Source organism: Cheilinus undulatus, linkage group 9 (assembly GCF_018320785.1).
Source record: "Cheilinus undulatus linkage group 9, ASM1832078v1, whole genome shotgun sequence".
NCBI lineage: Eukaryota > Metazoa > Chordata > Actinopteri > Labriformes > Labridae > Cheilinus > Cheilinus undulatus.
This window is the reverse complement of record NC_054873.1, coordinates 45326598-45353997: the sequence shown is the minus strand read 5'-3', so window position 1 is coordinate 45353997 and position 27400 is coordinate 45326598. Positions and strand designations below refer to the sequence as shown.

At 40.4% G+C, this 27400-nt stretch overlaps 1 protein-coding gene across 1 annotated transcript in view; it reads left to right on the top strand.

The window, feature by feature from the left end:
* The window catches only part of cdh13 (cadherin 13, H-cadherin (heart)), a 784391-nt gene that overhangs the window by 690142 nt on the left and 66849 nt on the right, over positions 1 to 27400 (top strand). Inside the window, exon 12 of the mRNA XM_041795315.1 lies at positions 2515 to 2657. Within this exon, the coding sequence (XP_041651249.1) occupies positions 2515 to 2657 (143 nt within the window). The remainder of the gene's footprint in view (positions 1 to 2514; positions 2658 to 27400) is intronic.

Below are 27400 nucleotides of genomic sequence, written 5' to 3'. Positions count from 1 at the left end.
AAGGAACAAGAAAAAATAGAACTCTCCTTGTACAAATATTTAATTTACCCCATGCACACTGAACATTTTTCTCAGTTTTGATGGTGTAATTTACTAAAACTGCAGAATAAAACAAAACAAAATTTCTTATGCTTTTCTGTAAACGCCTTTAAGTGAAATGTCTAAGTAAGTTATGGCCCACTTTGGGAACCACTGAGCCAAAGGAAGACATGTAAAAGCTGCAAACGCTCTGCTGATTCCATAGCTGGAGAGTTCTGAACTTCCACTGGCATTGATGAAAGAACAAGTACTGTGTTGCAGGAGCTTCTTGGGCTGGGCTTCCATGGCCAAGCAGCTGCGCCGAAGCCTCATGTCACCAAGTCCAATGCCAAACACTGGATGGAGTGGTGTAAAGCAGTGTTTCCCAACCATTTTTCCTTGGAGCCCCCCCTACACGCTCCTCAGAAAAGCAGAGCCCCCCAGGACCCAAGAGAGAAGAAAAAGTGACACATTGCTGCCAAAAATCAACATAGATTTTTATTGTTCCACTGATAAAATCCTAAAAAATGTCCATGCATACTTTACTTAACAAAAGACCTTTGTATGAATTACTTTATAACTGCTTTATCATGGTTTTAGTCAATATTTGCAAACCTATTTTTGGCAGCCTCAAAGCAGACAAAGCCTCGCGCCCCCCCTAAGATCTCTGGCGCCCCCCCTGGGGGGTCCCGGACCCCAGGTTGGGAACCAAGGGTGTAGAGCACACTGAAAGTGTGCTCTATGGAGTTATGAATCACGCTTCTCTGTTTGGCAGATGGGCAAGTCTGAGTTTAGCTGATGCCAGGAGAACATTACCTGCCTGGCTGCATTTGGCCAACTGTGAAGTTTGAGGGAGGAGGGATGATAATACGGAGCTGTTTTTCTGTCATGAACTAAACCAGAGGCAGGACCCAAATGCACAACTCGAGACCAGGCAGTTCCAAAAACGTGGTTTAATAACAATCAGGGTACGGTACACAGGCGAGCAGTCCAACAGGCAGAGGTATCCAAAACGAGAGGCAAAAGGCAAGGTCGAAAACAAACAGGGTCAAAACTATGAGACTATGAAGTTAGGTAAGAGTGCTGGAACGTGACAATGAAGATCAACGAACTGGCGACGAGACAGAGTGAGACAAGAGGTAAAATACACAAGGTAATGGGGAGTGATTGAACACAGGTGAGGGACGGCGCAATCAGGAGCAGGTGCGCACATGACGAGGGAAGGGACAGGACACGTACCTGAAACACAGACAGGGGTAAGTGATCTTCAAAATAAAACAGGAAATGCAAGACATGAAACTTGAGAAATAAATGAACAGATACTTAGCAGACATGACATTTTCAGGGTTTGGGCTAGGCCTCTTATCTCCAGTGAAGGTCAATCTTAATGCTTTAGCATACCGGGACATTTTGAAAAATGCTATACTTCCAGCTGTGTGGCAACAGTTTAGTGAAGGCCCTTTTTTATTCCAATCTGACTGTTCCCCAGTGCACAAAGCAAGGACTATAAAGACATGTGTGGATAAGTTTTGTGTGTAAGAACTTGACTGGCCTGACATCAACCCTATCGAGCACCTTTGTGATGAACTTGAACAGAGATTGTGAGCCAGGCCTTTTTATCCAACATCAGTGCCTGACCTCATAAATGCTCTGTGGAATGAGTGGGCACAAATTCCCACAGAAACACTGCAAAATCTTGTGGAAAGTCTTCCAAGGGGAGGGGGGACTCCATTTTAAAGTACATATATCTGAATGTCATTACAGCCACCAGACACAAGCAAACCACACCAGTTCTTCAAACAGACTCAAGCTCGTTTGAACTAAACAGGTCAGATGTGAGAACATCTCAGGTCTTTAAAGTACAGTGTATTGATCATAGCTTTTGACATGGATTTGATTTTATATAAGGCTTTAAGTACCATTGTAGCTTCATAACTCCATCTATCAAGAAAAAAAACCCGGAGATGACTTGTTTTCAGACATATTAGAGCTGATAGAGTCTCACCTACACTCCTGCATTGATTTGCAGCTGTGGGTGTCCAAGGTAACTCAAAGAGCTGCTTCTCTTTAGATGACTGATAATGTTCTGCCTCCAAGATGTCTGTAAGACTGTGAGGGGGAAGATGTCTTGTTTTCACTTTTTGTACAATAAAAATGCTCTTTTCATACATTTCCATCAGACTTAACACAGCAAACATGACTTTTTCTATAGAAATACTGTTTGGTTGATCTTGTATCCTTTTTTTCTTTTTTATGTAATGGAAAGTTCTTGAAGATGGAGTTGGGAATTTGCTGAGTTATACGCTGTATGTGAAAACACTGGACTGCTCCATCTGTGTGTGCTGTCTGATGTCTCTGAGTGTTTCCACTGTGTGATACCTGGATCCTAAAAATATGGGACTGAAATAAACTCCAACTTCTCTGCAAGATAAGGCAGGTATGTTCTGGTTCCTATATGATCCAAACTTCTCACTGACTTTCTCTACTTTCTCTCAGGTATGCTGTTCTGCGAGACCCAGCAGGCTGGCTGAGTGTGAACCCCGTCAAAGGAACTGTCAACACTTCGGCCTCGCTGGACCGCGAGTCTCCGTATGTCCATGACAACAAATACACAGCTCACTTCATCGCCACAGACAACGGTACGTGTCAGATATGGAAATAACATTAATACACAAAGTTCATACTTCATAGTAGCCATCTACCTTTCAGGTGAATTAATATCTATTTCCCCCCTTGTCTGTGTCTTTAAGAGCTGTGTTCAAACAAAGTGTTTACTGTCTGACTGCATCAGGGATTAGACTCTTCTGAAATTATTCTGGAATTATTACCGACCTGAAAAGGCAGCCCTTGTGAATCGTGGTATTAGTAAAAACACTTTTTAAAAGATTTAAGAAATAAGAACCATTTCAGAGCATCCACAAGCTAAAACCTGTGATGATACTTGCATGCTGAGAGTTATGCTAAGCTTTAATGGATCTTGTTTGGAACAGAAAGCAGCACGCTGGGAGTGTTTTTAAGCAGGCTGTTTATTTCAAAGTATGATACACAGTCAGGGCCGCCCACAGAGTTGACTGGGCCTGTGAAAAGCTGGGAGAATGGGCCCTCTTTGTTGTGATTTAATGATGATGGCAATGCATGTGTGCTGGATCAGTAGCATTGGTGCTAGCATCCTGGCCAACAGTTCCTTCATTTAGGAGCTAAAAGGGTTTCAAGCCGTTTTTGGGTTCTGGTGTTGGAATTATTATTTCATGTTTCATTTTAACCCCTTTTCCACATTTAATACCAGTTCTTTATGCCCCAAATTGTTCACTGTAGCCCATTTTTGCTGTTTGTTGCTCTTTTTTTGCCACTTTAAAACCCTTTCAGTTGTTTTTTACTCCATTGTTCAACTCATTTGCCCCAGTTTTAATGAATTTTTGCTGCCTTCATCAATTTTTGCTACTTTTCTGCCACTTTTTGCCAGTTTTAACCAATTTTTGCTGCATCTTGGCCATTGTGCCACTTATTTGCCACTTCACACCCATTTTTGCTATTTTCCAGCCATTTTTTATAACTTTTTTCAGCTTTTTGAAAATTTTCCCAATGCTTGCCACTGTATCCCATTTTTAACACTGTTTCACCAATTTTTACCCATATCTGTAGCCCTTTCCATTTTTAACCTATTTTTAACAACTTTTTATCCATTCTTGCCACTGTTCTGCAACTTTTAACCTATTCTATTTTTCTCATCCTTGTTTGAACTTTTGCCAGTTTAATTCTTGCAACCTTTTTGTTCATTCATGCCTTTCTTTTGGCCTTTTTTGTCGCTTCTTGTTCTTCTAGTTGCTGTTTTTCATCCCCTTTGTTTGAACATTTTGCCACCTTTAACCTACTTTTGCCACTTTACACCCATTGATGCCTCTCCTCTGGCCCTTTTTTAACCACTTTTAACCTATTTTTGCCGTTTTTCCTATTTCATTGTTCATAATTATCAATTATTTCCATTTCTGTTGTCTCAGTCTTTTCTGCTGTGTTTTCTGGTATCCTGATGTTTGAGCACACCATGGCTTTGCTATGAAGTATATAAAATTGAGTCCCACCTCCTTAAACAAAATGCAAATGTCATTATTTTGTCAATACTGATACTGAGCTGATTAAGTTAACTAAAAATGCTTTGTACCTAATTTTTAACTGGCAAGTAAAGTGAGAGAAAAACAATCTTGAACTCCTTTTCAAGTCCAGAAAAGGACAAGGGCAATATGATATTCTCATATGATAATACCTAGGTAACACTTCCACAGTATTGCATTTATTGCGTTTACCCAAACAGATGAAGACTTGAAAAAAAGTGATTTTGGCATTTATAAAACAACAACTGCACTCCAAATATTACGATATTCGCAAAAAGTGCTGTAGGTGTGTATTAGCCGTAAAACATATACTCACACTTTGACTCCAGTTTCATTAACCTTCTAAAACCTTCATTGTCTACCACTGAAAACAGCTTTAGGCCTTTGGTGACATATTCACCTTGTGATCTGTTGAGCCCTCGGCTGTTGTGGTGAATTGGGATTGTGAACTCTTCCTTAGGAATCTTTTGACCTGGCTGGATTCTGCTGCTTGCATCTTTGTGAATCTTTTCAGGGTGATGATTTGCCAAATGTGTCACTGCAGTCTGGCAGAGTCTGCATGTTATGTTTTGTCTGTCACCTTTTCTCCTTTCTCATTTCTTGACACCAGGAAACCGAAATGCTTCCACGCATCAGATTTAAAAGTTGCCGGAGTCTCCACAATCTCAGAAACATTGTCACTCTGTTCTCTCTCGCTACTCGTAGCATCCACCGTTTTCCCACAGTGAGATCAAGCCAGCAAGTGGAGTGCAAATGATGATGGGTGCCCAAGGTTCCCACCTCCCTTCGCTTTCCTCCACTAAAATAACAACGCTTTTTGCCCTGGAACGGTCACACGTCCATGACGATGTTGAGAGGCGTCTGTCACCACGACAGTAACAAAACCATTACATCTCTAGTAGTGACACATTCAGGCAAGAAAATAAAAAATATCTTGCAGATAAATAGTACCAGACACGGGTTGAAAACCTTCAGACAAAAGCTTTTGTACGTGGTCTATTTTTCAGTAAGCAGTCTGGTTTGGTTCAGTACAGCCCTAAACTTGTGAGTGTACCCTAAGCCAAGGTAAAGCCAGTCATTTCTCCAGATTATTTCTCTCAGCTCAGTTATAAGAGGCGGCCTTTTGACTTCTCCATTTGATACCAGTTTGACTTTTTAAACTTGTATTAGATAACAACAAAAATGAAAGGACTGGACAAGTCAGACTAGTTTCTCTTCCACTATGTTAACAAAGCTGAAATGAAAGCCCTTCTGTTTCTTGTCTTGATTGGTCGATGAGGGAAAAGGGACATGGACGAGCATGGCAGAGCTCCAGGAGTTCTGTGCTATTAAATAAATGTTGATGCTGAGGGTGTTAATGTTTAACTGCACTGAGCTCTGCACCACAAAACAGCCTATACTTTATTCATATTATGTATTTTTCCTGAATTTGTCTTTGATAACAAACCAAGCTGTTTCTTTGAATAGGTGTTGGTGTAGGACCATGGCATCCTCTAAACACACTGTCAGTACATTAAAACACAGACGGGCCGTCTGTTGTTTTCACCTGCCCACACTGAAACTGTCATTATCCCCCTGTGACAATGGGATGGCCTTAATTGGCGTGGCTTTCTGTCCGACCATATGGTCACTGGTTGGCAGTGTGAGTGGAGCTGCTGCTCTGAGACTTTCTGAGGCACACATGAAAGTGTCCCAGGCCCCGACATAGTATCTCTTTTTTTCTCTGCTTTCCCCCTTTGTGTGTCTTTCTGTCCCTTTGTCCCCCATCTCCCTCTCTTTCTCTCTCTTTCCCCTCATCAATCTTTCTGGTGTCCTGTGCTCAGGGAGATTCTGACAGATCCATTAGAGGAAGTGAGAGATTCTATTAGTAGGCAGCAGAATAGCACTGTTGTGTTGGGGAATTTGGCAGCCGCAGAAAGATGAGCAGTGAAAAAGGAGTAATGATGGGCCAGGAGGGGAGGCTGGGGGAAGTGGACAGGTCAGGGGAAGAAGAGAAAGGAGGGGACATAAGAGTAGATGACAGGATATGAAGCTGAGGGAGGAGCAAGGAGATGATGAGATACAAGGAAAATTAAGAGTACATGGCGGGACGTAAGCTAAGATTAGATCTGGAGTCAAACCTGAAAGATGCAGCAAAGCCTGGTGGAGTTTTCCAGGTACTGTTGGCAACATTTGTGTTTTACTGTTAAAACAATCATATTAAATGTTGTAAAGAACACCTTTGTTTTCTTCTAATGTTGGATGGCAGGACTGCTTTCACACATTTGTGTTAAATGCAGCTAACAAGGGATGGAAATCTGCCGACCAAGCTCACACATTCGCTCATCATCTCGTTTATTCTAACAAACATAAACAGACACTTTTTCACCTGAATGTAGCCTTAACTGTGGAAACATAAAAGCATTACCAATCCCCTTGTCTAATCTTTAGAAAGAAAAAAGTCATATTACTACAGCTACAGTTCCAAAAAAGTTGGGGCGCTGTGGAAAATGGTAATAAAACAGAATGCAATGATCTGCAAATCACATAAGCCCATATTTTATTCAAAAAAGAACATAAACAACATATCACATGTTAAAACTGAGACATTTTACCATTTCATGAAAAATATTAGCCAATTTCAAATTTGCTAGCTGCAACACATCTCAAAAAAATAGGGACAGAGCCATGATTACCATTGCTGAGTAACCCTTCTTTCTTTTAACAACAGGAGACCAGTTGCTTGAGTTTTTGAAGAGAGATGATTTCCCATTCTTGTCTGATGTAGGATTCTAGCTTCTCAAAAGTCCTGTGTATATAGGTCTGGAATGCAGGCAGGCCAGTCCAGCACCTGGACTCTTCTACTGTGAACCCATGCTGTTGTGATGGGTGTGATTTGTGGTTTAGTATCTTACTGAAATATCTAAGGCAGGGATGTCAAACTTAATCACAGCTGGGTCCGAACAGGGTCAACATTAAACCATAAACTGTCAACCTCATTTTCACCAGCAATGAATTACGTGGGGAAAACACCTTAGCACTGATGATGAATGATTTTGAGATTGAAAAAGTCAAAATCATAAGTTTAAAGGCTCAGTATCAGAGATAATTATTCTAACTTATTAGCTCAAAATGTCAAAACATGGCATTCAAGGTAAAAAAAAATACATATGTTTTTAAAATGAAAATTTAGGAGTTAAAAATTTGAAATTATGAGTTTTAAAGGTCAAAATATGAGATAAAATTCAAAATCATTGGTTTAAACTGTCAAAGCGTGAGAAAAAATAAATAAATTTTGAGTCCTACAGGTCAAAATGTGTCTCCATATTTAAGATTGAGAATCTAAAAGGTTGAAAACAACAAGTTAAAGTCAAAATTGTGAATCAAAAGGTCAACATATTTTGCATCATCATTTCCCACATTCCTGACTTTTTCTAATTATGTTAACTTTTTACCTTTTCTTATTTTTACAACCTAACAAGGATATTTTAAATCATCAAGGTTAAGTTTCACCATCATCAAGGAAATCTGCAGACCTCAAACCAGTGGGCCAGTTATAATGAAAATAGGATATGACCTGGTGGGCTGGGTATAACTGTACCACAGGCCGGATTTGGCCCCAGGCCTTAAGTTTGACACCCCTGATATAAGGCCTTCCCTGAAACTTTGTCTGGATGGGAGCATGTTGCTCTAAAACCTCTCTACTTCTCAGCACTGATAGTGCACTGTAAGATGTGTAAGCTGCCCTTTCATAGGCACTAATGTGACCCCATACCATCAGAGATGCAGGCTTAGAACTGTGCACTCATAACAAGCTAGATGGTCCCTCTCCTTTTAAGTCTGAAGGACACGGTGTCCGTGGTTTGCAAAAAGAACTTCAAATTTTGATTCTTCTGGCCACAGAACAGTTTTCCATTTTGCCTCAGCCCATTTTGGATGAGCTTTGGCCCAGAGAAGACAGTGGAGTTTCTGTATGGTCTTCACATATGGCTTCTTCTTTGCATGATACAGCATTAACTTGCATTTGTGGATGGCACCGCCAACTATGTTCACAGTGTATTTCTGGAAGTGTTTCTGAGCCCATGCTGTGATTCCCAGACCAGAATCATGCCTGTGTTTAATGCAGTGTTGCCTGAGGGCCTGAAGATCACGAGCATCCAGTCTTGACCTTTGGCCTTGTCCCTTGTGCACAGAGATTTCTAGGGATTCTCTGAATTTTTTTGATAATATAATTTACTGTAGATGGCGGGATGGTCATAGTCTTTGCAAAATTGCATTGAGGAACATTTTTCTGAAATTGTTCCTCAAATGAAGCATACAGTGTTAGTTTAGGCAGATCATGGAGTCAAGGGCTGAGATCAGTTGATCCCATGCAAGCTCTCATCAGCTGATTTTCTCTAAGCATGCTATTAGATTATTGCACCAATGCTGCAGCCATATTTAAACTGCTCTTGCATGGCTACCCTGTGTTGCTCCCTTTGCAAACTGCTTTGTGCAACCCTCCTCCACCCCAGCTCCTCCTTTATCCTGTATCTGACTTTATCACTGCTATTCTTTTATCATTGATGCCTGCTCTGCTGCAGGTCTTTTGCTGCTTCTCTCCCTGCCTCAGGCTCCAGTTGTACAGGCACAGGAAGAGCAGGGGTGTATGCTGATCCTGCTTAAAACCTTACATGTAGACTTGTGGAAGGGCAGGGGGATCCAGGAACAGCCACAACATCAAATTTAAATAATAGCAATAAGAGCAAATTAATAACAGCTAATAGAAAGAAAGTTATAACCACAAATTATGCGTGTTTCTTGACAAAACGGTCCTGAATGAGTTGTACCATGACTCTGCCTGCTTCTTTTATACCTAGTTGTATTACTGGCCAGTAAGTAACCTAACCGCTTACTTTTTCAGTCTTTTTTGCCCTGTCCATTCTTTTCTGAAACATATTGCTGTTATCAAATTCAAAATAAGTTGGTATTTTATCCTCTACTGTGAATACAGTATGGGTTGATGAAATCTGCAACTTATTGCATTCTTTTTTATTCACGTCTTTTACAGAATCCCAACTTTTTTGGAATTGAGGTTGTATAACCAAAATAATCAAAACCAAAGGACTAAAGTGAAATTACGCTTTAAAACTAGAAGAAAAAGCCAACTTTGTAAGGATCTAGCAACAGTTCAGTCTTTCTGATGCCTGACATCATCAGGAGAAGCTTATAGCATGAACCAGAGTTAAAGTCAAATATTGTATCCATAGTGGTAAAATAATAGTTATACATAATAGTTATAAATAATAGTTTGTAAAATAAATGACCCAGGTGAATAGAGAGGGCATGAATGTCTGTGTTTGACTTTATAGCAGCGCATTCAAAAGATACTGAGACCTTACAGTATGTACAAAAAACAACTTTATACCGGCTCCGGAAGGTCGAGGGGTCAACAAAGTCAGCAGTGCCAAACTATGTGTAATCTGTTTTGTGGCTGCTGAGATATTTAACCAGAAAACTTTGTCTGGAAAGCTGAATAGCTCACATCTTTGACCTTTTGCTATGGCATCAAAAATGTGCTCTGATATTTCACTGCCAGAAAAAATATGGCGACTGCGTTGGTAAAGCAAGAAGAAAATTCCACTTTTTGTTGGATTGCTCCTCCAGAGAATGTGAATATCTTTAACCATTTAATTGCAAAAAAATTCAGTAGCTGTTGAGATGACTTATAAAACCAATTTCTGACTTTGTGCCTGTTGAGTGAATCTCTCCCCTTAAATTGCTCAGCCTTTCATCTGAATTGAGGTCAGTTCCTCTATGTCCACTTTAAATACAAGCAAGAACTTAAATTCCTGCACCCAGACCTTTAGCAATCTACTGTATCGATGCTGGCGTGTATGCGGTGTGTGTGGATGTGTTTGAAATGTGAACAGAACGCTGATGTTTGCTCAGCGGCTGCCTCACCTCTGTCGCTGCACGCTCTGTCATTGACAGGACAAATTTGCTCCTTCCACACAGCAATCTACACGATGATTGTATGACAACCCACCTATGGAGACGACCAATGGGATATCGATTGACCCTCACATCTTCATCTTTATCTTTATGTGTAGACCTTAGATGAATATCTATCCAGCCGCCACCAGGGAGGGGGAGGGTGAGAGATATGGATCGTCTCAAACAGAGTGAGGAGGTTGAAGGAGACCGTATATGAGAAAACCTGTTTCTTAAAGACAGGTGGAGAAAACAGACTCTTAAATGTGAGAGAGAAGGATGAAAAAGAAAACTGGTGGACTATGCAGACAGCTGGGATTGGTTACAGAATGCCACTATTATTGTGCAAAAGTTGTACTGATAGTGTCAATTATTTAGATTTTATTGAAGAAAAATCCCTCTTTTTGAAGATTTTGATTGATTATTAGTGGTTTATATTCATAGCAGAGTGAGGGAGAAATCATCATTGACCAATGGTGTTACATGTTGGACAGCTCGGCACCCTGCATGGTCAAATGGTTAATTTATAAATGACCAGGCAAGGCAGGAACTTTAAGCTCTACCTCTTGTCATTTCTGTTTGTTTCCTGGATTTTTCAGTGTCCTTATGAAATATTTTAAATGTGTAAAAGCAGACAGAGATGCTGCTATTGTCTCTGTAGGACAGATTAATGAAAGAAGGGATAAAAAGTCGTCTGACCTTTACCTGGGTCAAAGTTTAGTCCCTCCCTGTTTCCTTTGTTGTTGATTTTGCCCTCTTTGGCCCATCCACAGACTTCTCTGTCCTGCAGCTGGATGTTCATCCAACATGCATAACCGGGGTTCATTAATGCCAGAGCAGGGGTGAAGCAAGACTTTAGAGTTGGGGGGCACAGGCCCCTTATTTGTGCAAGGGGGAAATGAAGTTTGTGTGCACACAAACAACAGATCATCTTCTATCATCAGAAAAATTAACTTTATGATTTCAATGTACTTGGGATAAAAGGATTAGTAACAAATGTGAGTAGTTAAAAAAAAAAAAAAAAAAAAAAAAAAATAGGGGAAATTTGTAGCTACTGGCAGAAAAAACACATTTAAGTCTGAAAAAAAGGTAATTAGAAATGTAGTTAAGATTAGAAGATAGAGTTGTGAGTAACAAAAAAGAAGTTTATTGGAGTTGGGTTATTAATTAATCAATTAAGTTTAAGATTCAGCCCCGTGATTGGCTGGCGACCAGTCCAGGGTGTATCCCACCTCTTGACCAATGACAGCTGGGACAGGCTTCAGCCCCCTAAAAATATGTGCCCCTGGCCTGTCCACAATCCCCCCAAGAATCAGACCCCCCCACACACACACACACACACACACACACACCCAAGCTGTTCTCAGATTTATTTTGGACGAAACTTACACCCTCCTCTCCTGATCTTCCTCTTAGCTGGCAGCTGAGAGGAGGATCGGAAAAGCCACGTCCATTAAGCCAGATCCATTTCCTGAGAGGGGCGGAGTCAGGGGCGTGGTAGACAGCTCAGTAACATTTAAAGCCACACACACAGAAACAGCTCGTTCTGAGAAGAGCTGAAACAGAGGGTTTTAGACACCACAAAATTGTCTTAAAGGGGTAAAATATGTGACTTTTAAAGTTTCATTTGCAATTATTTCAGTATTTTCAATGACGTTGATGGTTATCATTGGTTTTCCTCCAAAAAAGTACTCATCCAGGCACTGTTCAGGCATGGCTACCATTTTAAAAGTATCAATTCAGCACAGTATTGGATCAAACCCACACAAAACCCAAACTTAACTGTGCCCCAGTGCACAAAGCAAGGAGTATTAAACATGGTTTGTTGAGTTCAGTGTGGAAGGACCTGATTGGCTTGCACAGAGCCCTGACCTCAACCCCATCAAGCACCTTTGGGATGAACTGGAGTGGAGCCTGTTAGCCAGGACTTCTGGTCCAACATCAGTGCCTCAGCTCATAAAGGCTCTACAAAATGAATGGGCAAAAATTCCCACAAAATCTTGTGGACAGCCTTCCATGAAGAGTGGAGGCTGTTGTAGCTGCAGCTGGCAGGTGGTGAGGGCTAGCATGAAGGAGGCTGGCTATGGGACACTGTAAATCACTGCCCCCCCCCCCCCCCCGAGGTGTTGAAGGACTGACTAAACGAGACACCAGCAAAGCGGGGTTCCCCCTGCTTCACCCTGTTGAAGTTTGCTTCCCATTGGTCTGCATGGTTGACTTGTGGGGGGCGATATTAGAGGCATAACTGGGGTTAGAGATTTCTTCTCTAGTTATTTATCTTTTTAGTAGGGCACCAAGTCAGTGTGCTGGCTGAATACACAGTCACTGTTGGTGTGATGGCCACTCGGCTGAATACTTTTGTCCATATAGAGTACTATGAATTAATGAGGTCCAATTAAAAGATGATTTTTGATGTTTTAGTGGGTCAGTTACTAGAGGATAATGACACTAAATCAAGGCATTATTTCATGTAATTGAGGCATTTTGATGATAAATGACAAAACTAAGAGAAAAATAGTATTAATAGTGGAATAAAGAAGGCTATAAAGCTCCAACAAATAAACAGGTGATAAATTATACCTGTGTTTCATAAAGAGGCAAATGGGATCATTTTTACCAACAATAATAACAAGTGTGATTATGTGCTGCCATTAAAATAAAATACGCAAGGTTTGGTTGTGATCATCTATCTTCAAATGCTCCTCTGATCATCACAGCTGTAAAAATGATTCAAAGTTGATGTTTTGATCATTTTAGAGTAAAAATGTGGAAATGTGACCTCTTGGAAAGTGAGGTTACAACAAAAGGCTTTCAAAGTATTTAAATATTTATACTCTGGTTTGATTACACAGTTACAAAAAATACAACCTGTGATTTTTATTTTTCATTGAATCTTTCTCCAAAAGAAAATATGTTGCTCTGAAACCTTAAATTCCACTTTCAGCTGATACGGAGTCTGATAGAATAGTAATTTTCATTGTCATGGGCTTCCCAGTGGCCAGTTTAAGCTGATTTGACCTGATGTGCAACCATGAAATGCAAAGTATCCTCCTGGTGAATATTTTGCATGGTTGGAAACAGACAGACTGTAGCTCCTGGTTAACAGGGTGAGAGTAGGTCAGCTGGAGCAGCCCTCCAGGCAGCAACAGATGGTGAACGATAAACTGAACCTTCAGCAGGAAGAGAGAAAAAAATTCAGTCCTCTTGTAACTGAGATGTCTCCCTAAAACACGAGTTTATTCTACAGACAGATATACCCACCACAGCCTTTGACTGTGCTACTGCTCGTATAGTGAGTGCCTCACGTCCTGCTGACCTGCAGCTGTTGGAGGGACGAGTCGAGGAGCAGCAGCGACTCAACAGCTCAGTTCACACAGATGCAACTGTCCCCTGCAACTTTCTACAACAGTCTCTTTTGCAGAGCATATCTTTTGTCTGAACTGGGCTTAGCACACCCAGACTGTGTGGCTGTGTGGCTGAACATCAGTCTCCACAGTGTCCCTGCTGACTTTCACCTGGATGTACATTGGTGGACTGCATGCCCTTGTGTTTTTTACCCTTCCATAACCTTTTTCCATCCATTGTTGAAACATCTTTTTGTCCTTGCTTATTATAAGTACCTTTTGCCATTTTATCACCAGTTTTGCCATTTTTTTGCAACCTTTGGCCAATTTTGTCAATCTATGCTCTTTTTTGGTGCTTTTAACCCATTTTTGCCTCTTCTCTCCCCACTTTTTACTAATTTTGCCACTTTTTTGCCCCTTTTCTTTCATATCCCCGACAAAAATAATTATCACTTTTTTGCCCATTTCTTCAACATAGCTTTGCTGTTTTTTACCTATTTAAACGGCCTTTTGCCATTTTTAACCAATTTTTGACATTTTTTGTTTGCCTTTCACCCATTTTTACTTCTTGACTTTTTCACTTTTACCCTCTTTCTCCATTTTTACCTTTTTTTTTTTGCATTGTATTTTTCCACATTTTCCTGCTTTTGCCACGTCATTCAGCCATCTTAACCATATTTTCCCTTTTCTCCCATTTTTCCCCATATTTGCAAGTTTTTATGTTTTGTTTTTTTTTTTTTTTTTGCCAATTTTTCACCCATTTTTACAAGTTTTGCCCCTTATTACCACATTTAACCCCTGCTACTTCCTTTTTTTCACTTTTCACTCATTTTGCCACTTTTTTGCCCTTTTAACCCCGCATCCCCCAAAAAAACTTTTTTGCAGATTTCTGCAACATAGTTTTGCAGTTTTCTGCATAAACTGCCTTTTGATATTTTTTTTAACCAATTTTTGCCTTTTTTGTTTGTTATTCACCCATTTTTATTTCATTTTACCCCTTTTTTCCTTCATCCAACTTACCCAGTTTTTCACTTTTCACCCATTTTTTTCCCATATTTGCAAGCTCTTTGTTGCAACTTTTCACCCATTTTTTATGAATTTTGACCCCATTTCCACTCTTAACCCATTTCTGCCATTTTTTGACTGTTCTAGTCCACTTTCCCAACTTTTCACTCATTTTTTGTTTCTTTTCACAATTTTTCTTTTTCTATCCTTTGTCTCAGTTTCATCTACCTTATGCCTGACATTGTGCACATTATAGCCTAGCTATAAGTCTGGCATTATTTTCCTAATAATATAGTTCAATGTGCCCATCCACAATGTTTACATCACTGATATAAATGTAATTCAGTTGTAAGAAAAGGGGTTTACATTTTTGAGAAAAGGGTATATTGTACAACAGCATGAATAAATTCTATTCATTCCTTTGAAAAGAGTGGTTATTATTCAGGTTAAAAAATGAATGTGGTTATCAGAGATTCACTTGACAATGGACCGTGATCTTGCTGACCTCCATGGGTCCCAGTTTGGCATGGCTCTAGAAAGCTTTCCCTTTTATCCCCCTTGCCACTGGATGCAGCCAGTGTCTATATTTTAGGCGCCCCTGCCCCTCAAACATGCTAAATCCACCACTGGTGCAACAACATAAATGCTAACCATAGCAGAAGCCACTTTGTAATCACCATGAGCTTGCAAGATAGCATGCATGCATGTTTGTACCAAAAGCAGAGTATGGAGTACTTTAAAAATATACACAGCTGCAAAGTTCATGTTTTTCCTGTTTGACATACAACCACTAAGTTGTTTGCTGATGTTTACACAGTCAACTAGAGGAAGCTTACAGAACAGGGCTCTATCACCACCTACCATGGTGAAGATGAATGTCAATAAATGGATTCTACCAAAGAAGGAAAAATGGTATATTCAACCACCTGATGCCATAGTTAAGGCAGTGGTCACCTGTTGTTAAGGCGGTCTCTGTACGTGTAACTCACTGCAGGAAACACTAAATCAGATTCACTTGCAGGTGCTACAAACAGAGCTATTTTTCTCTCTGTGATGTATGAAGTTGTAGGCTTGGATTATTTTGTGATTGTCACTTCAGGTGCACATACATGCGTGACTATAAATCTGTTTATTTGCATGCCCTGCTGCTTACAGACAACCCTGCATCTGTATTTGTGCACATCGCCTCCTCTTGCCCATCATGCGCTTCTATTTGCGAGTTAATGACTGAAAAGGCACAACCTCGGTGTTGCCTGGGCAGCAGCACCTGTCAGGCCAGCAGAGCGGTGTGATATTGTTTGAAGAGATATTGTTCAAACCTGAGCAGAGGGCTTGATGGGCTGTTTATATAAAGTCTCAGCAGTAGCTTCTGTTTTTGCACGCCAACAAATTCTCTTCTGCTCTCTGATTCCCCACCGGGACGCCAGCTGTTCTCGCTTCTTCCTCCCTTCTCTTTCCTTCACATTAGTTTTGGTATTCTGTGTTGGCAGATGTGTGTTTGTGTGTGGGTGGATTGAAGTTCATCCTGGTTTTTAATGTCTTTGTCCTGGTGCACGCAGCGCCTCTCTTCCCTGCCCTTGCGTATCCACTAACTGTTGTGTGTTGCGGTTCAATGTTTTCTCCTGTTCCTCATTTAAATGTTAAACCGCCTCCTGGTGGGAGCCATTTGTCATTGGGAGGCATGAATACATTATCAAAGCCCCAGTCGTCTGAAACAAGGCAGTACGTACACACACAAACTCACACACTCACACAGGAAATCTTCAGTGGCTGCCACCAAACCTCCTATTAAAGAATCTTAAGTTATGCACGAAAGAGCTGAGCAGTGTTTGCTTTGAATGCACGGACGTACCGAGGAGAGACTTCCTTTTAGTGCATGTGCCACAATGAGAATACCTCCACACAGGCAAAGAGCTGTGTTAATAACTGGAGTATTAAATAATACAAACACATATTACATACAACAGTCAGACAGAGCACAGTGGTATGTCTCTGCAGTCAGTCAGATCACATCCCTACTTGTTTTAAATCAGAAGGAGAGAGGTGATACCCATTTCTACTGGGTCACTGAACACAGTGGTTCTGCTCGGACCACATTTTGAAGTCTGCACAGGAGCCTTTTTAGCACATCTAGTGCCTTGAAGGGATAGTTGTGGGGTTGGGTTGTTTAAGGTACTTGCAGTAGTAGGGGCTGTAGTCTCCAGAGATTTTAGTATGGTACGCTTGGGGAAACTAGGCTGTACAGAGTAGCAGATGGGTACAGTTACTCTGTAATTTAGCCATAATGGCAACCAGGGTGCTGTTTGCTTGGATGAGCAGTTTGCGTGTTGTTTGCATCATGTACCCCCCTCTGCAGGTGCTTTACATAAGTGATTTTAAGATTTTTCAACCAGGGCACACCTCAGATGGAGTCAAAATCTCAAGGCACACCATGTCCATATTCATGCAAAATTTCCTCTTTAACATGCCTTTATTGGCATCTTTATTTAATGTGTAGTTAGGGCTGGGAAATTAATCAAAAATAAGATTAAATTGCAATACGGCCTGTTGCAATATTTCTTAAACCTGGAATTTGAGTCAAAATGTCAGTTAAAAACTTTTTTTTGCAGCAGAGATGTTATGCATAACATATCATGCAAATATTAGTCTACAAGGAATCCTACTTTCTTTATTTTATACATTTTCCTGATTAAATATGAGGATGACATAAAAATTACCATTCCCTTCAATACAATAATTCCTATCCAATTTACAATATGAGACAAAATCCTCACAATTAGGTTTTTTAAAAAAAATATAGAGCCTATCCCAGCTGCCATTGGACAAGAGGCGGTGTACACCCTGGACTGGTCGTCAGTCAATCACAGGGCTGACATATAGAGACAGACAACCAGGCACACACCTACGACCAGTTAAGAGTCACCAACTAACTAAATGAGCATGTCTTTGGTGGTGGGAGGAAGGTGGAGCACCTGGAGAGAACCCACACAACCCACACAAGCGAACCAGGGACTTTCTTGCTGTGAGGCAACAGCGCTAACCACTGCCCCGCCGTGCAGCCCTATAGTGTTAACAGTGAAGTAAAACTAAAAATACTGTGCCATGAATCCAATAAAATAGGTTTGAACATAACTCTGCTAATTAACTGTCCTTTGCCTCGTCTTGCGTTGGTTTACTTTTATTATAAGTAGTAGCAGTATTTTTTTCTTCTGCGAAATCCTTTTCATCTTTTCTTAACTTCCTTTCTTTCTCTCCGCAGATTATGATGCTACCATCTGGTCTAAAAAAAATGACCAGAATACAGAAACTGTTAACCGGAGAAAGTAGTATTTGCCCTGAAATTAGACATGATCAACACTTGCAGGATTAAATAGACGTTATAGCATAATGTGTAAGGATGATGAGTGGATCCGAGGCTGAAATAAAAGAATTTAACAGGATGCACTCACAGTCAAACAGGACTGTGGGCGTGTTTGCGTGTGTGAGGAACCAACGTATCTGTCCATCTCTCTATGACAGGTCTGCATAATAGGTTCATCATCTGTTCTCTCAGATGGCAGAGCAGAGTGACAGTCCCATCCGGCTGTCAGTGGCACAGATACCCTCTGTGGATGTGGGTGTGCAGGTGCTCCATTCCTGTGTCTCTACATGTGTCTGTCTCCGTGTGCACTGTGCTGCCTCATTGCCATACAAAGCACTGGGAACCAGTGTGCTGCTCATTTCTGTAATGGGCTGAGTAATTTCCCCGTTTCCAAGCGGCCCGGATACAATGGTTTCACAGCTAAGTGTCTGTCATGTCACCGGCACACAGTCAGGCAGCCTGGCAGGATAAATGCAGATAGATAGACTCGTGCTGTGTCTTTGGTCAGCCGTGATCAGAGCACCTCTAACTGCATCAGGGATATAATAGAGCATGATGAGCCATGTTTCAGCCTGGTGCTCTGAAATCCTCTGGACTATGATAGAAAAGAAGAGAATTTAATTTAAACACTACTCCTCCCCGTTCTAACATAAATGTCAATGTTTATGCATAGATGAGTTCTTTTGCTCTTCATCTCCGCCTTTTAAATGAATAATGAAACACCACTAAAGCCTTATTTAGTTATTTATGAATCAGCGTTTGATTAATAAGGGATTTGGGACTAAGCTGTTAGCAGATAGAGGCACAGTGAATGCCAAAAATCAGCCATGACTGCCCTCTATAACTTTCCAAAGAATCCCTTATACCAGAGCCAAGAGAGCGAGAGCCGAGGAGCAGACTGTGTCTAATAGATTGTAAATATAGTAACAAGATGCTCAGTGTCAAAGAGGCAAAAACAGAGCTGATGAGAAAAGCTCAAGTGTGAACTAGTTGGAAGGAAAACATTCAAAACAACAGAATAAAGAAATCAACTGACGTTTGGGGAAATTAGATTTGCGGTAAAGGGTTTTACACAATCAACAAAGTATCTGGGCAGTGTTAGAGGAAAAGGCTAAGTTTAAAGTCATAATGTATCAGATAAAAGTCTAATGAGCAAAAAATAGTCAGACTTTTTGTTGATGGTTAGATGTTTTTTTTTTTTTTTTTTTAAAAGGGTAAGTTCAGAGCTAGTGATGTTCAGGCCTATGATTTCCCATCACAAACGCAAAACATTAAGACGTTAAGCTGACCGGTAGAAATGCAAGATAGGACGATCTCAGACTAAAGTAGTGCTGGACATGTTCCTACCAACAGGCTATTTCAGTTCTAAAGCAGTTTCTTATATCAAATTTAAGACCCTGTAAAGTGAAATACAGACTTAATGTCTTAACACACTAGATACAGTCATAGACAAAAGTATTGGCACCCCTGGAATTTTTCCAGAAAATACACCATTTCTCCAAGAAATTGTTGCAATTACAAATGTTTTGGTATACATATGTTTATTGCCTTTATGTGCATTGGAACAACACAAAAAATCTGACGAAAAAGACAAAATTGACATAATTTTACACAAAACTCAAAAAATGGGCCGGACAAAATTGTTGGCACCCTGAACTTAATATTTGGTTGCACAAGCTTGGAAAAAAAATAACTGAAACCAATCTCTTCCTATAACCATCAACAAGTTTCTTACACCTCTCAACTGGAATGTTGGTCCACTCTTCTTTTGCAAACTGCTCCAGGTCTCTCAGATTTGAAAGATGCTTCTTGCAACAGCAGTTTTAGATCTCTCCATAGGTGTTCAAGGGGATTTAGATCCGGACTCATTGCTGGCCACTTCAGAACTCTCCAGCGCTTTGTCTCCAACTATTTCTTGGTGTTTTTTGAGGTTTGTTGCAGGTCGTTGTCCTGCTGGAACCATGACCTCTGATGCAGACCCAGCTTTCTGACACTAGGCCCTACATTGCGGCCCAAAATTTTTTGATAGTCTCCAGATTTCATGTTTCCTTGCACACAGCCAAGGCACCCAGTGCCAGAGGCAGCAAAACAACCCTAACAACCTCCACCATGTTTGACTGTAGGCACTGTGTTCTCTCTTTGTAGGCATTATTCCATTTTCCGTAAACAGTAGAATGACGTGCTTTTCCAAAAAACTCTACCTTAGTCTCATCTGTCCTAAAAATGTTCTAGCGCGTCATCTCATTCAGATGACGACTCATGGTCCCAGCTGACACTTTTGCACCCTGAGCCTGCAGGACAGCCTGAATTTGTGTGGAAGTTGACTGAGGAAGTTTATCCACCTTTCCAGCTATCCTGCATTGCATTCTTTTGTTAGGTGTTCTCTTCCATCTACGTCCAGGGAGATTAGCCATAGTTCCATTGGTTTTAACTTCTTGATTATATTACGCACAGTGGACAAAGGACTTTCAAGATCTCTGGAGATGGTCTTGAAACCTTGAGATTGTTCATATTTTTCGTAAGTCCTCAGACAATTCTGGGCTCTTCTTTCTCTTCTCCATGCTTGGTGTGACACACACAGTCACACAACACAAAGGTTGAGTCACCTTTCATTCTAACTGGCTTCAGGTGTGATTTCTAGATTAAAAGCACCTGTTACTGCCACAGGTGAGTGTAAATGAGCATCACATGCTTGAAATAAAATGATCTACCCACAGTTTTAAAAGGGTGCCAATAATTTTGCCCGGCCAATTTTTTGAGTTTTGTGTAAAATTATGTCAATTTTGTCTTTTTTCTTCAGATTTTTTTGTGTTGTTCTAATGCACATAAAGGCAATAAACACGTGTATACCAAAAACATTTGTAATTGCAACAATTTTTTTGGAGAAATGGTGTATTTTCTGGAAAAATTCCAGGGGTGCCAATACTTTCGTCCATGACTGTATGTTGAAATATGGTTGTTGTAAACATGTGATAGCTGCTGCTGCTCTGTGAGCCGGTGCTTAGTGGGATAAAGAAACAAAATTAAGTCACACCAGCCCCAACATACGACTACCAGCTAGTCCAGCCTTGCTTGTGCTGAATAAGGGTAAAAATGTTTCAGTTTAAACTAATATCTTTGTTTTACTGAGGTGATGCAAACGTGCATCATTGTAAGGAGATGAAGAATTTACAGTAAATGCCTTGTGCTGAAGCTCCATGCAGAGGTCAGTGGTGGCTACTACTGTCCTCAGCTCTTTATACCCGCCAGGCCTCCTGAAATATAGTGAATGACCAGGTACACCAACAGGCAGAATGCAGTCTTCTTCTTCCCTGCACACTGGACCTTCATTTTTATGTTTTACAGGTTCAGTGAAAAACATCCAACATCCAGTCCGCCTGAGTTCTTGAAGTGTCCCCCCTGCACTACATGTTGAGATCACTTTCACTCCGTGTATGAATCACTCTTCTGTCAGTCTCTTTATGGACGCAGCCACACAGGCAGAGCAGGTTAACTAACGCTCTGAATTGTGTTCCTGCCCAGCCAATCAATTATGACCCTGTGTAGCAGCAGGCAAGGGTGACGCTGGTTTGAGGTAATGGTGCAGGGTGGGGAATCAAGGCATCTGACCCCCGATAATAGCGGTGTAATGGGATACGCTCTAGAAAGCCCAGAAGATCACAGCTCCACACTGTCTCACCGTCTGCCACCTCCTTGGCCTTGCTGCACTTCCTTGTTAAGCCCAAATACACACTGTCCTCTCCTGTCTAGCACCACCTCCATAACCTCCACATCCCCGTATGAATGCCTCTCTCTCTCATGTCAGGGCTTGTAGCAGACCCTCCTGGGGAAGTCGCCCCCTTGTAGACACGCTCCCATTGCATCAGTGATTAAAGAATAGCTTTGTTTAGCTCTGCCAGGGAGAAAACGTCTCTCTCTGTTATCTGTTGTTATCCAGCCCTGCCTCTCTCGTGTCCTTGGAATACTGATTCATCCTCGGATCACAAGTTCCTCGTTCGCCTGGCACATTGGGAACAAACACTCTTCTGCCCATTTGGCAGGAGAGCTGCTGTCTGAGTGCGGTGACACCAGGACGCTGAAGCTCGCTCACTGGGTTGTACAAAGTGAAGCATTTGGGCCTCATTTCCTCAGCAAAACCTACATAAGATCCATTAAATGTTCCTAATCAGCAGAGCTATGCTCATCTTTGTTCTCAGTTTGACAAATGTCATGTCCTCATGAGCCGGAAGGTAGCAAACGGCAAATGTTTTGATGCATATCCTTCAGGAAACAAAACCAAAATCTCAATTATGAAAACTCTAAAACCCAACAGTAGTTTCTCACCAGCTCTAAGAAAAGCATCAAACTCACTGTAGTGAAGGTAACTTATGAAAAAATATAAAAATATAAACTCTTCATTGGTGCAGTATTTATTCTTTTGGCATGATTATTGCCTGCAGTTTTATCACTGGGTAATCAGCGTTGGTAGATCCAGGTACCAAACTACAAATTGCTTGATAAGAAGACATTCTTGGACTTTTTGATGGTCTAGGACAGTGGTTCCTAAGATGGGGTCTGGGTACCCCTAGAGGGGCCACAGAAGGTCTCAGGGGGGGCCTGGGACCCTCTAAACTCTGATGTTGTCAAAACTAGATGTGCATTTATTTTAATGAAAACCTGATAAGAAATATTATCTACAATAGTGTACTCTAAAAACAATTATTAAACTACTCTAAAAAAAACTTTAAAATTATGAGGATCTGTTCATTTTTGAGCAAAAAAGGCACAATTTTTTAGTCTTAAATTTAATAGAAACCTTTACAAGAAAAGTTTAAAACATGGTTGATTTTTAATTTAAGACTTTTTAAATTTAAACATTTTTAGTTTGTAGTAGTAAATAACAGATCCTCGATCCTCTTTATTTATTCATTTATTTATTTTTTTTAATTGCTCTTATATGCTGTTGTAATATTTGATAGTTATACATAGATCTTTTTGTGAGAACATGGGTATGAAGGCCTATTATGTTGGGATTTGGTTAATTAAAACTATTAGAATTAAATTTTTTTAATTGGGTCCTAGGGGCACTCAGCTTTTTTAATACGATTAGGGTGGGCTAAAGAAAAAAAGGCTGGTAACCACTGTCTAGTCCAGGGGTGCCAAACTCAAGGCCCAGGGACCAAATCCGGCCTGTGGTACATTTGTACCCGACTGGCAAGATCATATCATATTTCCATTATAACTGGCCCACTGGTATGAGGTCTGCAGATTTCCTCCAGTACAAAAAATGTGAATTTAACCTTGATGATTTTAAATATGCCTGTCATAAAAATTAGAAAAAGTAAAGAGTAATAATAATTGGACAGGAAGTCAAGAATATGGGAACATGTGTTTTCATTTATATATTATATATAATTATAATTATATAATATTTTCAATTTGAATCCCACAATTATGACTTAAACTCATGGTTTTTACTTTTCATTTCGTATTTTGACCTTTTAGATTCACAATTTTGAATTGTGATTTTGAGCGTTTAGACTTACCATTGTGAGTTTTTAATCTCAAAATCATATGTCATCATTGTTAAGTTTTGTGGATCAGTTTTTGGTTAAATGCTGACCCTGTTAGGCTCTCAGGTTAGACCTAAATTCAGGATATGGCCTCTGCTGTGATTTAGTTATAATAAAATCAGTCAAACACATTGAAGGTTACCAAGGTAGGTAAGGTAACTTTTTTACCAAGAAAATGTAACAAAAAAAAAGTTGAAGTTGCAAAGTTGAAATCCACACTCATCAGGATTTCCTGCTTGTTGGTTTAAATGGCTTTCAGTGTTGTTTTAATGAAATGAGATGAGGGTAGCAGAGATACAGAGGGACTGATGATATAAGATGAAGTCAGATGATGGAATCATGCAACACTGCTGATGCAGGATTTCTCACAGTTTATCTGGAAACCACAGAATATCATTAGATCTAAATCAGAAATCTGTCCTGGTTTTGGTTCCTGATCAGTTCAGTCCTGGTGTTCATGTCAGAGTTTTTTGTCTAAATTTACTCAGACTGTGTTTTTGAGGATGTGGGTGTGTGGCGTGCGGCGTATTAATTATACAGCCTCACAGTTTGTAAGCTGCTGTAAAGGCCACCTTAATCAACACCTTTTGTGTCAAAATCTTCACTTGGCTGCTTAATTCATCTGTGACATCGCTGCCCTGAATTAATCACACGAAAAAGCTGAACTTTCCCTCAAAACTCTAAATAAACTTATTTGGATGCTATCTTTGTTGTACAGAAAATACGTGTAAATCCATCCAACTGGGATTTTTTGTTTGTTTGTTTGTTTGTTTTTTTTTGTTTGTTTGTTTTGTTTTTTTGTTTTCCATGAATGATTCTGGTCCTCTGTTATGAATTCTGAAGACCAAACACAAGGGGAGGACTGATATCACCCCGAGTGATTGGCTCCACAGTGCACTTCTGAGCAGATCATGTTGAAATTGGAGGCAAAGCATGGGACACTTGCTGGGCCTCTTTTTTTTTTTTTTTTTTTTTTTTTTTAAATTTAAGCTCAATTGGTATGTTATTTGGTGACTTCCCTCATTTTAACACTGTACTGTACTGCTCATTTGTTTAATGGAAAGATCTTCAGTCATTGAAGTTGCCCCGCTTTATTCATGGCATCCCCGTGAAACTTTCTTTCCAGAAATTATTGTCCATGATCACAAACCTGGTTTACATTCTATGCTCACTATTACAACTGAAACCACCTGTGTACAGGTAAGAAAAAAACTGTAAAATATAGAATGGCCATTTTACACAAGGCAAGGCAAATTTATGCTTTATGTACCAGACACACAACAATCCAAAGTGTTTAACAGAGTTAGAAACAGAACACTGATAACATTGAAAGCAATAAAAGACAGCAGAAAGACACTGAAATTTAATTTAAAAAGACTAGGAAAAGAAAAATAATGCAAAAATTATTCAATTTAAGATCATTTAAAAGTAGATATTAAAGAGGCGTCGAGGAGATTGAATTTATGGGACTAAAGCAGTAAAAATGTTTTTAAACCTTTTTAAATGAGCTTACAGATGTAGAAAGTCTCAAGTTCTCTGTTGGTTTGTTCCTTAGGTTAGGAATGTAGAGTCCATTAAGGGCCTCATATACTAACAGGAGGATTTTAAAGTCTGTGTTTGGACTCACAGGAAACCAATGTAGTGATTTGAGACGTGGTGTTATTGCCGTTTCTTTCTTGGTGTTGGTGAAGACTGGCTGCAAAGTTCTGGATGAGATCAGCTGCCTGGTGTTTTTTTTTAGTCAGACCTGTGAAGTTTTCTTTTGTCTTCTTTGGACTGTATATTTTGGTTCTTTGTTATTTTAAAAATTTTATTGGGCAGATTTCATCTTATGTGAACTAAACTTTGAGCTGGCTTTTTTATGAGCTACAGTTTTAAAAACATGGAACATCCCATTTTAGTGAGTTAGTCAGTGGTGTTTGTATCATCTATTTGTTTTTTTTACCTGATATTCAACACTCAGCTCCTTAACTCCGGTGATCTGTTCCCACAAGGCCATTTTCTTTGTGATCATCAAGCATCTGTTTTCTTTGTCAGCCATGTGATAAGTCCATCCACTTCTAGTCTGTGACTGGTTACTTTGAGCAGTGGCATCAGGACCTTGTTGATCTGAGATGCTTCCAGCCAATTCCAGACAGGGCCAGGGAGATGCATGTCTTGGCTGTGACATGGCCTGATTTTCATTTCATTTCCATGTCAACAAATCTGGATTAAGTACGCAGAAATGTGTGCACAAATCCACAAATTCATGCACAAATCCGCAAATGCGTGCACAAATTTGCAAATCTTTGCACGCATTTGCAGATCTGTACATATTTGAAGATATGTGCGCGCATATGTGGGTTTGTATACAGATTGTGACGTGAGATGTGGTGTGGAACCCAGATGCAGAGGCGGAAGAAGTTTTAACAATTTTATTGTGCAGGTACAGGGGAAATCCAGAGGTCCAGGTAGTGAGAATCTTCGTGAGGGAAAGAGAGTGCTAAATACAAATCGCAGGTGAGCTGGAGTGAGGCACTGGAAAAGAACGAGAGGAGGACACGTTAGTAAATAGTCAAACATCAAAAAAATCACTGGAGAATCTGCAAAGTTACTCGTGTGAAGAGAAGTAGGAGTTACCAAAGGAGTGATCAACGAGACTCTGACACTGAGGAGTGCCAACTGCAGCCTCTAGTAGGAGTCCTAATGAGCCAAACTCGCTGCAGGTGTGATCTTCTCCTCAGTGCCACGGGGGGATGGTGTCACCTCGAGAGAAAGCATGTCAAGTTACTCGAAACTAAACACGGAAGTCATATCAAAATAAAATCATGAATAAGTAGAAAACACCACACAGATCTTTGTATGCGTTTGTAGTTTTGCAGCAATATTAACTCTATAGTTAGGTCGCACCCCACATATGTGGGCAGCCGGGTTCAAGTCTGGCCTGTGGTTCTCTCATTGCATGTCATTCCCATCCTCTCTCACCCTGTTTCCAGCTCTATCCACTGTCATATCTCTCCAATAAAGGCAACAAAGCCCCATAATAAATCATGTAAAACATCCAAGGGGGTGAATACTTTTTATGGGACTTAAGGATGTACTAGTTGTGGATAGACTTCTGCTGTCATAGACTTCCATTCATTTTGAGATGCAGCCGCCCCCCTCTGCCCATTTAGATGCATGTAAGAACCTCAAAGGCAGAATCTTCCTGTATATGCGAGGGCCTCCATTGGCCCTTAAGTCTTTATAAATGAATATGTAATCTGGGTCTATTGGTTTCCCCAAAACAGAAAGAAAATTAAGTACACTAACATTTAAATATAACCAGGGAAATGTTTTAAATGAGCATTTTTCCATTTCAATGAGCCCAGTGGGCGCCCTGATTTAGCTTTTTTGCTCTGTTAACTTTGAGTTTCACAACTTACCAATTAAAGTCGTCTTGCTCGGATAAGCAAACTTTTTCTTTTCTTTTTCATGCGACACCTTATCGTGGTGAAGATCCTGCAGCAGAACAGCTTCTTGTGTGGACGAAAACAAATAATCTCTGAAGAAATGCAGTTTAAGTGTTTAATTAGCACAGAAAAAGCAGGCAGTATGAGCTTTCTTAAAGCTGTATCAGTAACCTCCTCCTCCCATCACTTGGTATAATAGCCAGCGAGTGATAACCCAAACTCTATTCTAGAAGTAATTTGCCAGACTAGCAGCAATGCACCTGTCCCCAGCACCACGTCTCTCCCTCAGGTCATCTCTCTTAATGACTTGTGCCTATTGTAATTGGCTCTGGCTGGTTTCATTTACAGTTCTGATCAGCCAATCAGATTAGCAGCGTGTCATGCGATAGTGTTTGCAGAAGCCCAGAGGAGTCTGATGAGTGATGGGACAGAATGAAGTGGGTTATCTGAAGGGAGTTTTAACAAGGTCTGGGACTTCTGCAGTGGCAGGAGGGATAGACAGAAACTGGAAATGTAAAATGAGAGAATATTCTGTTTCCTGGAGCTTTACAGTGAGTGCACAGACCACAAAAGGTGCTGCTTTTCAATAGAATGCAAGAACAACAGGAAATCAAGGGGTGTAGTTGTT